The sequence below is a fragment of the Rattus norvegicus genome, chromosome 13 (assembly GCF_021556685.1).
Source record: "Rattus norvegicus strain SHRSP/BbbUtx chromosome 13, alternate assembly SHRSP_T2T, whole genome shotgun sequence".
Lineage (NCBI taxonomy): Eukaryota > Metazoa > Chordata > Mammalia > Rodentia > Muridae > Rattus > Rattus norvegicus.
The window spans coordinates 93,735,483-93,748,058 of NC_141546.1; the positions used below are offsets into that span (position 1 = coordinate 93,735,483).

At 41.3% G+C, this 12,576-nt stretch overlaps 1 protein-coding gene across 2 annotated transcripts in view; it reads right to left on the minus strand.

The window, feature by feature from the left end:
• The window catches only part of Smyd3 (SET and MYND domain containing 3), a 556,924-nt gene that overhangs the window by 432,445 nt on the left and 111,903 nt on the right, over window positions 1–12,576 (minus strand). For both annotated transcript variants that reach the window (NM_001025762.1, XM_087581431.1), the window contains one exon: window positions 8,717–8,853. In NM_001025762.1, coding sequence (NP_001020933.1) covers window positions 8,717–8,853 — 137 coding nt within the window. The remainder of the gene's footprint in view (window positions 1–8,716; window positions 8,854–12,576) is intronic.

Consider the following 12,576-nt stretch of genomic DNA (forward strand, 5'->3'; position numbering starts at 1 on the left):
GGCTTTGGAGATGGCTCAGTGGGTGAAAGCAGGTGGTGTGTGAACTTGAGGACAGGAGTTCAGATTCCCCAACATCCACATGGGAGCCTGGAGTACCAGGGTCTGCAGCCCAGCACAGTGGCAAGACAGATTCCTGGTGTGGCCAGACTGCTCAAACCAGGTTGGGAACTAGTGAGAGACACCATCTCAAAAGATTATGGTAGAGAAGTGACAGAAGAAGAAACACATTATCAACCTCTGGCCTCCACGTGTATGTGAGCCAACCTATACATGCACAGGGTGCACACACACACACACACACACACACACACACACACACACATAGATCAACTATAAACACATACAAAAATGGGGATATACACCAGTAACCCAAGCAACCAGGAGATAGAGATGTGAGGCAGGGGGATTAAATGTTTCAGGACAGCCTAGGCTACAATGCAAAACCTTATCTCATAAAAACAAATGAACAGGGTTAGGGGGTTAGCTCTGGCTGTTAGAGCTTTGTCAGACAAATCTGATGACTTTAGTTCAATCCCCAGAACATGCAGGAGAAGAGAACCCACCAAGCTGTGCTCTGATCACCATGCCCTTGAGGTGAGCCCCCCTCTTTTGTTCTCCCTCCCTTATTGTCTCCCTGGTAATAATAGTAAATAATAGTAAGTTTTTAAAAAATAACCTGGATGTGGTAGTATATGCTTTAATCTCAGCATTTGGGTGGCAGAGGCAGGTGGATGTCTGTGTGTTTCCAAGACCAGCCTGGTCAACATAGCAAATTCTAAGACAACCGGGCCTACGTTGTGAGACACTGCCTCAAAATACATATAAACAAAGACGGGATATATTTTAAATACATAAGAGATTAATAAGTGTATGTTTTCTCTACTTGAAAATTTTCTTTCTCTCCTTAGCATAACTGCATGTCTTATTTATTATATTACTGAGTTGAAAGACTTTTTAAATTATTGAGTTAAATGATCTTAGAGTTAAAACTGAATGCAAAGCCAGGGACTGTGCCTATATACATTTGTGGATAAATAGTATGGGAAACCAAAAACAATAGAACCAATGACTTGTCAGGAAAAGTAAATCATTTCCTACCCACCCACCCCTCCCCCTGCCTTTTTCTATTTCTTTAAATTAAAGAATTTTCTGACAGTACATTCTGTTTCTTACTATGTGCAGAATGTCTTCTGGCTTCCAGAAAAGATTCACTGTTTACCGAATAATGGCCCACAGGCCGAATCTGGCCCACCATCTGCTTTAATACAGCCTGCAAACTACAACTGTACTCATTTATTTTTAAAGGTTACTGGGGGAAATTAACAGGATATGTCAGAATAGGTGGAAGCTGATGTTCTGTGTTCCCAAACAACCCCGTTAGTGTGCAGCTATAGCCTTCCCTAACACACGGCCCAGGCTTTGGGCATCAACGGCAAGCTGACTCCCTGTGAGGGAACGTGAATGGTAACGAAGCCTGCTTTGCCAGTGCAGAAGGCTTACAGGTTTTGAAATATGAGGATGACTGGGTGTGGTAGAATACACCTGCAATCCCAGTACTCGGGAATCTGGCACAGTAGAATCAAGACGTTGAAACAAAAATAGTAAATAAATGAATAAAATCCAATGATAATTTGGGATTTTTTTTTCATTTTAAAACAATTAATTTTTTGAAAAACTGCCCCAGGGGCCGACCACAGTTGTGCTTTTTCCGCACGCAAAACTCTGCCTTCAGGCTGCCACGATACAGTCGTAGACGTGCATCTTAACGAAAGGTTTCCCACACCCTGGAGTAATTAATATAGCAAGCTTTCACTTCCTGAAATAGCAGTCTGTCAGCCACGCTGACTTGACAGCTAATTTAGTGAACTTCATGAATTTCACCACGATATTAAAAATGCCCTTCTGCCTAGTATATGCTTATAGATTGAATCACTACTTGTAAGTATTCGTTAAAGTAACATCCACAAAACAGAAAAGACACCTAATTGTTCTATACTGTCTTATTTGGCCAACAACTAAACAGGAAAGTTGTGAAAGGAAAAAGTTTAAAATTGCCCCGTAGACAAAAGTTGAAGCCAAAAATCGGGCTCTGGAACTGCCTTGTTCCAGAAACTACCTGATCACAGAAAGAATAATTGCACCAGCTGGTTCAGCCACTTTGTTCCAGAAACTAGCTAACCATAATAGCAGCTGACCATAGTAGCAGGAACTGGTTAACCATAAACTTAGATTAAAATCTTAAAGAACAATCATGAGAAACAGGAGGTTCTTCCTTGTGATTTGGTAACAATCATGAGAAACAGGAGGTTCTTCCTTGTGATTCGGTATGGTTTTTCCTTTAAATACCCCTTCTCCCAGCCATTCGAGGTCAAACTCCTCTACCCCTGCATGGGATACGAGTCTCGACCCCAGTGCACTGGTTTCTGTCGTCCCTATCAATAAACCTCTTGTTGATTGCATCAAGATCGGTCTCTCGTGAGTTCTTGGGGGGTCGAGTCATCCCGAGACTTGAGCAAGGGTCTCCCCGCTCCGAGGGTCTTTCGGTTGCTAGGGACTGACTGTCTTGTACTGGGACAGTACTCCAAGAAGCAGGTTTTTGTCACTAAAGAAAGGGCACAAGCAATAGTAGCAGCATCTTCTGTTTCACACCACTGTCCTGCCATCTTCAGTAATCACCATTAATGTATCTGAACTCGTGGCAGTTTCAGCGCTCAAGCAAAGAAACAGAAGGCTTGGCAAACAGTCATTCCATACTTTTGATAAAAGCAGTGGAGCTAAGATAAGCAATTAACCTCCTCAGGCAGCACAGCTACTGATAAATGGGCTCACTAATTATCCTTCCCACCTTCAGAAGTTAGAAGGCATCTGGTCTTTAACCATGATGATCTCCCACACACCACAGGTTATTTACACATAAATGAAGAGGAATATCAACCAAAAGTTAAAAATTGAGGAGCGCGATATATAAATATCACCATTAAAATGCAAGCGATGGTTTGTTTTGTCTTCAAAGCCCAAGTGTCCTACAAACTTCACTTTTCCTTGAAGGGCTGACGTGAGAATAAATGTCTCTTGAATCTACTTGGGGAAGCCATCTATTATAATAAAGAAAAATATATAGATCACGGCTGCTATCACCACTTTGTAATTAGAATGCCAGGATCATTGTTCAGTTAAAGTCTTGGCTGTTTGCCTGTCTTAGACCAGCAGAGAAGTAAATCCCGGCAACTAAGACTTCCAGCAGCTGCTCGGAGCACACTGCAGTGCCTCGACAAGCAGTCACTGCCAAATGTATAGGTACGGGCACCCCGGCGCCTGGAGGTTAGCAGTCCTGGCGCGTCTGCTCACTCTCGGTATTAAATATTTAATAGCATATTTTCCCTTAATGGAACCCAGGCCCATCTGATCAGTCACTAGGATCATCTAGTAACATAGTCAAAGTTACAATACGGCCACCTCACATCAGCTTTGTAATTAGACAATCCATCACTTTATTAATTCAAAAAATTGCTTTCCTTACTACTTGATGGTAAGCGGCGGTAGTGAAAGCCGATTGGGCTCATCAACAAAAAGGCTCTAAAATTTCATCCGAGGTGAGCCTGAAGCCATCAAGTGGCAAATGCACCCACATTCATGACCTTTCCAAATGAGAGGTAAGAGTCTGCCTGCAAATTAGACAGCTCAGAGCACGGGAGTCACCCAACACGGCAGCGCAGAGAGCAAGCACAAATCAACTGAAGGTTCTAGACTGACACTCCGAGATATCAACATCTACTTCCCTCTTTCTTTTTATTGCAGTCTCCCAGAGAATTAAAAGAAAAAAGAAAAAAGAAAAGCTACTTAAAAGAAAGGGTGGGGGCTGGGGATTTAGCTCAGTGGTAGAGCGCTTGCCTAGGAAGCGCAAGGCCCTGGGTTCGGTCCCCAGCTCCGAAAAAAAGAACCAAAAAAAAAAAAAAAAAGAAAGAAAGAAAGGGTGGCTTAGCGTTTTTTTTTTCTGTCTACTTTTTATTTTAATTACGAGATAGACTGTTCACCAGCACTCTGAGCCTTAACAGTGCACACCAACTAAATGCAACTTACAATTGGAATATGAGTCCTGTTTTATTTGGTCTTATCTCTAATGCCCCTCAAAATATTTAATCGATATATCTTCTCATCTTATTAACCCATGGGATTTTTATTACTACAAACTCTGACTCCTCCCATTAAAAATAGTTCACTCACAATGAAACAGAATATGGAACTTCAGTGTCCTAATACCAAAATAAAAGTAATCGCCTTCAAATACCCTCTTTCAAATTCATACAACCAGGATATACTGCAAATATTACTAAAGGCAGTAAAAATTGCATTTCGTTAAATTAAAAATCATATTTAAGATGGCATACACGCCTTAAAGTATAAAAATGCAACCAGGAGAGATATTATTTAGTTTGAAGGGGAAAGGCAGACGGAACATCTTTTCAAACAGATGTGGAATTTCTAATGAAAAATATTCCACGCCAACGGCACGACACTGTGAAATTGGTGTTGCAGAGCACGGGGAACCCTTACAAAGACATATGTCCTGTGGTCAGGAAGGTCACTGCTATTCTGCTGCTTCCAATTTAATGTCTATTTCTGGAACGTTCTGTGTAACCCGCTCAGTTTCTACTTCATTGCTCAGATCTTATCGTGTTCCTAATCAATCAGAATTCACATTTAGAAAAGTTGCAAATCTAAAATAAAAGATAAGTATTTTTTTTCTGGAACCCTGAGTGAACCCCTAAAAAAATAGTTTCTGTGCATCCATAGAAACTTCGAAAGCTGTTTACAGCAATTAGTTTAGCCTACCCATAAACATTTCCAATAGTCATGATAAATATAAATATTACACGTTGTCGTCCACTTCAGAAAATTATCACAAGACATCTATGATCTGGCTCTCACCTCTTCGGCTACGAGTATGAAACAGAGCTCATTCACGACCTACTTCTTACAGCACCTACAGAGAAGCCCTAAAGTGCGCAGGAGCAGTGGGCTGCTGCTGAGAAAAGGTAGAAGGGAATTTCTGCCACAATAAACCCTGGACTAAAACAAAAAGGCTTACAAGGGCAGAGATGCTATTTTCTGTCTGGGAAACTTCCTCTCATCAAGACAGGTAATTCACAGCCTCTCGAGAGACACCACCAGCACTGAGCGCAGCGGTGAGCAACCGTCGGAAACTCTGGTTTACAATCAGTGGCAGCCTGTGCTCAACGCTGAATGACAGCACTGGGAGGTATAAACACCGACATTTTATACTCAGATACCAATAACGCAGGGAGGTGAGGCAACAGCAGTAGACATTCCTACTATGTAGCAGATAGCCTACCAAGCAACTTACAGTTAGTCTTCCTCCCACAAAGGAGATGATATTCTTATTCCTATGTACAGTACATACAAACACAGACACAGACACACACACACACACACACACACATACACACACACATACACACACACATACACACATATATACACACATACACAAACACACATACACACACATACACATACACACACATACACACATTCACACACATACACACATATACACACACATACACACATACACGCACACATACACACATACACACACATACACACACATACACACACACATACACACACGCACACACACACATACACATACACACATACACATACACATACACATACACATACACATACACATATACAAATGCACAGATAAACAGACACAGATCAGGAGAAATTCACTTCTTGGTTGGAGAAGACGACTTAGTTGCTATACCAAATTTGTCCTCTCAGAGCTGCAGACAGCTCAGGGATTAAGATCACTAGCTGCTCTTCCAGAGGACCCAGGTTTCATTCCCAGCACCCGTGGCAGCTCACAACTGTAGGTAACTCCAGTTCCAAGGGATCCAACACTGTCATCTGTCCTGCGTGGGCACAGAACATGTGTGGTGCACTTGGCTATATGAAGGGGAGGCCCACACACATAAAATAATCAAATGAAAAAAATGTTTAAGTAAGTAAGTGAGTCGGTCCTCTCGGTGGCTGTACTTTCCTGGTGTCATAAGTTAATAACTAGTTTGCAGTATACTGCTGTCTTCGGAGCAAATGTTTAGGGCTCAGTCTGAAGACTTAATTAGAGCTCTTGTTCTTCCCAGAAGAATTCACCTCAAAACCTAACTAGAAACTTGATGAGAAAATGAAGGAGAAGAGAAATGTGTGGAGATGGGGCTTATCTCACATCTCCAGCCACCTCGTGCCTTCAGCTGCCTCTGTTATTGGGAAAGGCAGTCACCACCTCCCACATGTCACAGTGTTACTGCCTGAAGAACATATACTTAACATGACTGAACATAAACTTAAGTTTAGGGGCTGGAGAGGTGGCTCAGCGGTTAGGAGCACTGACTGCTCTTCCAGAGGTCCTGAGTTCAAATCCCAGCAACCACATGGTGGCTCACAACCATCTGTAATGGGATCCGATGCCCTCTTCTGGTGTGTCTGAAGACAGCCAAAGTATACTCATATATAATAAATAAATCTTAAAAGAGATCATTTTCCTGAGAAAGGAAGAGCCAGAGCAGGATCTCTTCTACAGACAGGTGACAGGTGACACTCTTTCAAAGAAGTAGAGGAGTAGGTTCAGTACCTGCTTCCCTCTGACATTCCTGAAGCACATTTTAAGACAAAAGTTACATATCTGAGCCCAAATATTCTCAATGATATATATATATATATATATATATATATATATATATATATGTCTCCTTTCACACGCCTGTGCACACTTGTGCAGTGTGGATTCTTCTGTCACTCCTTGGGAACCACTCACCTTGGGTTTTAGAGACAGACACACTGAAACCCAGGACTTCCTGACTGGACAACACTGGTAGCCTCACAGACCCACTTGTCACCATGTCGTATGCACTAGGACTGCAAGTGTGCACCCCCACAGCCAGTCTCTGTATTTGTGCTGGGGCTGGAAGTGAGGAGCTTCTGCTTGTGTGTGCCTCACTTTTCCACCTGAGCCCTCCCCCAAGTCCTAAACGCTCCACTTTTGCAGCAAGCACACCTACGAGTGTGTGGGAAAGAGGAGAGCTGACTGTTGAAAGTTTGTCACAATGCCAGAATACTCCTCGTATACAACATAGAAAAAGTTTCATAAGATAAACGTCGTTAAAAGTGTTTAATAGGGCCAGGTGTGGTGGTGCACACTTTTAATCCCAGCACTGGGGAGGCAGGGGAAGGACAGCCTGGTCTATAAAGTGAGTTCTAGGACAGCCAGATCTACTCAGAGAAACCATGTCTAAAAAAGCTTAGCAAGTCAAGCAATGATGCCTCGGGCTTTAATCCAAGCACTCAGTAGCAAAGGCAGGTGTGGATCTCTGCAAGTTTGAGGCCAGTCTGGTCTACAGAGCAAGTTCCAGGTTAGCAAAGACAACACAGACAGACTGTCTCGAAAAACAAAGCAAAACAAAATGTTTAACAATAAACAGTGAGAATTAGACACTGACTCACATTTTAAGTTTAGCAACATTTTAAGCCATTTTACATGACCGTTAACTGCATTTAGTCACTTTATGGAAGATTTCTCAACAACAAAAAAGGACACTACAGGACAGTCACATCATTAACAAGAGGAATGATGTCCCAGCCATCATTAGACAAATGCTGCTGTTTCAGTGTTTTAACATCAAAAAGGCTATGTACACTGTGTGTATAAAACTACTAAAGACTGCAATTTTTCAAAACATATGAAACAAACAATCAGAGTAGCCACCATATTTCAAATCACCTTTAAATTATAGACAAATCAGAATATAATGCTGTGATCACATTATCAGAAAACCATTGGGCATACTTTACAGAATAAAAATAACTCTGGGGGGAAAATCACTAGAAGAAATCTCTAGCACTCCAAATAATGGTACTTAAATTCTTACAAAATGGGTAGTTTTGAAAGCAGACCTTAAAATAAGCATGGGATGTTATGAAATATGTGTTTTACAAATTTCAAGGTAATTGGCATGGTCGTCTTCTGGTGTAAAATGTGACGTCCACTGAAAACAAACGGACAAAGACAACATGTCCAGAGCAGAGCGCAGAATCCTGGGTCCACACCATCCCCCACCACGCATCGCTTCTGCCCGAGCCTCCCACTAACGGACCGCAGAAGAAACACCAAACAAATCTGCTTTCTACCCCTAATCTAGGGGTTCACTCATCTGCTCTTCCAATTATTTTAAGTCAAAAACCGTTGTATTTTCACATCATTTAAGAGTCAATTAGAAGAAAAAAAAAAGAAAAAGAAAAAAAAGAGTCAATTAATCAGAATGGATTCCAATAGATTGTTTCAGATGGCTAAAACAACCAACAGAAAGAACCAATCCAATAATAAAGAGAAATCCTCCAGGATTGTATTGAAATACATGTGCTATGTTCTTCTGAAGACAGGGAACAGATGCTCTGACGGGGATATCTGCAGTATAAGCAATGAATTATCTCCAAGTAAAAATGAAAAATGAGAAAGACCTTTTCAGCATAGTCACCCCCGAGCACTTCCTTTCCCTGTTTATTGAGATGCAGGGTGACCCAGAGCACTGGTAGTCCTCAGGACCCATCTGGCATGTTTGCAAATGACAAGAAAACAAAGGGTGAGGGACTGACTTACAGCATCAGCCAAGAGGCGAAGCTTCAAACTTACTTTTGCGAAGGCTTCAAAAAGGTCAAAAGAAGGCGGCAGCTGAGAAGCGTCCTGTATTTCTTCTCTCATGAAATGTTGAAATGTCATTGCGAGTTGCCTCAGGCCCTCTTTCTTATCTTCAGTGAGTTTGCTAATATCTTTTTGTAAAGAAAATAAATAGTATAATCACTAACTGAACGCCAGGAATAATTCTCAGGTGTTCAAACGCTGGCTATTAAACAAGATGCTTCCCGACGTACAATCTATCTGACAACCTCATTCTTTTGACAACTACAAATCATGATACATATTACATTGGTTAAATTCTCTCCAACATTATCCATAAAATATAACAAACGGCTATCAAAAACAAACATATATATATTAAATATAATAAACCAATATTAACTGCACATTGCTATTGCCAGATCTTGTACATTGTAGAGTACAACTCTACCATCATAAATCCAAATTGAGTGAATTTAAACTGACTTTTCCTCATAATAATTCACAAGTAGCTCACGAATGACTGGTAAACAGTATTATCTGAAAGGATGAAAAGACAGAAAATGAGATATTGAAAGTTCACATGAAGTTTAAGCAACAGAAGTTTGCCATATAAAACGTGAACCATCGCAGAAACATGGATGTCCTGAGAAATCTGAACTTTGAGGGATCTCCATGTTGGACAAACACAGGCAGGCCTGGAGGTAGCCCCCTTCTCTTTATGTTTCCTTAAAGAGAAAGATTCTAGACCCAAGAAAAGAGCTACAATTGATACAGTAATTCTGTAATGCATCTGGATACAAAACTGGATAAAAATTACTAAGACTTCTTACACATTTGTAGTAAACCTGACAACAAAAGAAACAAAACACAAAGTCACAACTGTGACCCAAAATGAAACATAGGAAGGAATGTAGCCAAAGAAGTGAAAGCTCTCTGTACCTACAGAATTCTGATGGAAGAAACTAAAGAGGAGAGAAGAAAGGAGCAGAGGGAGGGAGGGAGGGAGGGAGGGAGGGAGGGAGGGAGGGAGGGAGGGAGGGAGGGTGGGAGGGAGGGAGGGAGGGAATTAAACACTAAAGGAGACAACCGGTGTCTATGAGTTAGAACAATTAATGTCGTTGAGATGCTCACACCACCCAAGTGATACACTGACTCAACGCAATTCCTACAAATAAGTGATGATGTCCTTCACAGACACAGGGGAAATCATCGGACAGCCAGACAATCCGGAGCAAACCAGCTAGAGATGCAACAATGTGTCATCTGAAGAACATCTGTCTGTCACCACAGAAAGCCTACCATGGTCACTGCAGAACAACGGATACACCCACCTCTGACCCAGAACAGAGGCCAGAAATTAATGTTCACACAACAAAATGATTCCCAGCAAAGATGCCATAAATATGCACTACAGGTAAAGACAGTGCCTTCAATAAATTATGTCCAGAAAGTAGATATTCACATACAGAAGAACGGAACTAGAACCCTATCTCCCTTCATACACAAAAGCAATATTAAATGTATCAAAAACATAAATATATAATCCCAAACCATAAAACAATTGGGGGAAGAAACAAAGGAATAGGTTTAGGACAGGGACCTACGCACAAAGCTTTTGCAGATGACCCCAATATACTATCAAGAGACACAGAAATTAGAAAATTAGATCCAATCCGTCATCAACAAAAATATCTGCACAAAGAATACAACTGGAACAGCAAAGAGACAGCATGCATAACAGAAGAAAGATCTGTAAGCGATTTGTCACAAGGGACTAATATCTAGACTATATAAAGAACTCAAAATAATCCACAACAATATGAAATGCTGATAAAGATGTTGTTTGAAGGAAAGTGTATGCTCTGGACAGATATTTTGAAAGAAAGAAAGAAAGAAAGAGAGAGAGAGAGGGGGAGAGGGAGGGAGGGAGGGAGGGAGGAAGGAAGGAAGGAAGGAAGGAAGGAAGGAAGGAAGGAGAAACAAACAAAGCAAGGAACGAAGGAAGGAAGGGAAGAAAGAGGGAGGGACGGAGGGAAGGAGTGAGGAAGGGACGGAGGGAGAGAGAAGAGAAGAGAAGAGAAGAGAAGAGAAGAGAAGAGAAGAGAAGAGAAGAGAAGAGAAGAGAAGAGATGGTGAGCCCACACATGACAAATCCCCCACAGCACTAATCACCAGAAAATGGGAACTAAATTAGTGAGATGTCAGTTTGCTCCTGTTCCAATGATTATCCAAACACTTAACACAGTCAATTCCGGCAAAGATTCGGTGAAACAGGCACTCCTACACAACAGCACACAATCGGTTACACAAAACAGCCTTGTGCCAGCAAGGGGCCTGCCTGTCCATCTTTACTGAAGCACCATGTCCATTATTCAAAACGTGGAATTGGGATGAGCAGATAAAGAAAACACGGTTCGTGTATGCAGCAGGAAACTCCCAGGTGTTAGAAACCAGGCACCAGAAGACAGAGATCGCACTTTCTCATTCACGTTAGGAAGTTTTAAAGCTTTAAAGTTTTAAAGTTTCTGGTTTCCTTTCCATTGCTGTGATAAAAAACACTCTGACTAAAAGCAACTCGGGGAAGAAAGGGTTTATCAGATTTACATTTCTGGGCCAGTCACAAAGAAGTGAAGCAAAAACTGAAAGCTCAAACTGGAGGCAGAACCCATGGGTGAACACTACTCTCTGACTTGCCCTCTGGCTCACCCAGGGACTCATGAACTAGGTCTTCTGCATAGGTAGCCCAGGACCACTTGCTCAAGGAACGGGCTGGGCTCTCCTACGTGAACTAAGAATGGAAACAATCCCTTACAGACATGTTCACACACCAACCAGATCCGAGCAATTCTCCTTGAGGCTTCTCCTCTCAGAGGACTCTAGGCTGTACCAAGATGACAAAGTTAAAGCAGGACAGAAGAGGATCTCATTAACATGAAGCAGTGGTCATCAGATGGGAGAGGGGACAGATAGCAATGGGATGGAGACAGGCTGGGTGATGGATACCAGAGTACAGTCAACTAGGAGGGATCAGTTGCTATTCTGTAGCGTGCAGGCTTAAGTCCTTACTAGATAAAAAATAGTCTAAATGCTACCAATACAGAAACATGATAGATTTCTGACCATCATTACTTATTGTGTACTTACGCTGAATCATTTCTACTAAAACATATCAACTTGCAAAAGGTTCCCAATACATACAAATGATACATTTTTTGAAAAGCTAATTACCTTAATTTTACTGTTATATGTTATATTACATATACTAGACCCCATAAATTTATATAAATACTTTATGTGTCAACTATATTTTTATAAAAATATACACTGATTTTTCTAAAGCTAATAAGACCTCCTTGGACATTGGTTGAAATTATACCACACATGCCGTATTAAGGCTCATAGTGAACCACCAGACTAATAACATCTGAGAACGTTTCACCAAAGGCAATATAATGGCTTGCTACTGAGCGGGGCTAATGTTAATAGTCGAATTCAGTGTAAATGGTGTTAATTATCTAGCAGTACTACAAAGAAAAATGACTAATTAGCTCTCTATTAAAACTTGAAAAAACACATCAAATTGAACTAACACTCTTCCTCATGTCAGGTTCCCATATTTTCTTCAAATTATTTATCCAACAGAATACTTAACCCATGATTTCTTATATAACAATTTATTATCACTGGCACCTAGGGTCCAGGACAGTAGGTAAAATGTATAACAAACGTAGTCTACCAGTTCTAGCTGGTTTGAGACTGGAACCATCTACAAGCTCAGTGAAGAAGACCTGTAACTACACAATAGTCAAGCACTGTGCTTGACCTCACATCTGGGGAGCCTTAAGGCATCCATGGTAGCTGGCAACCATCAT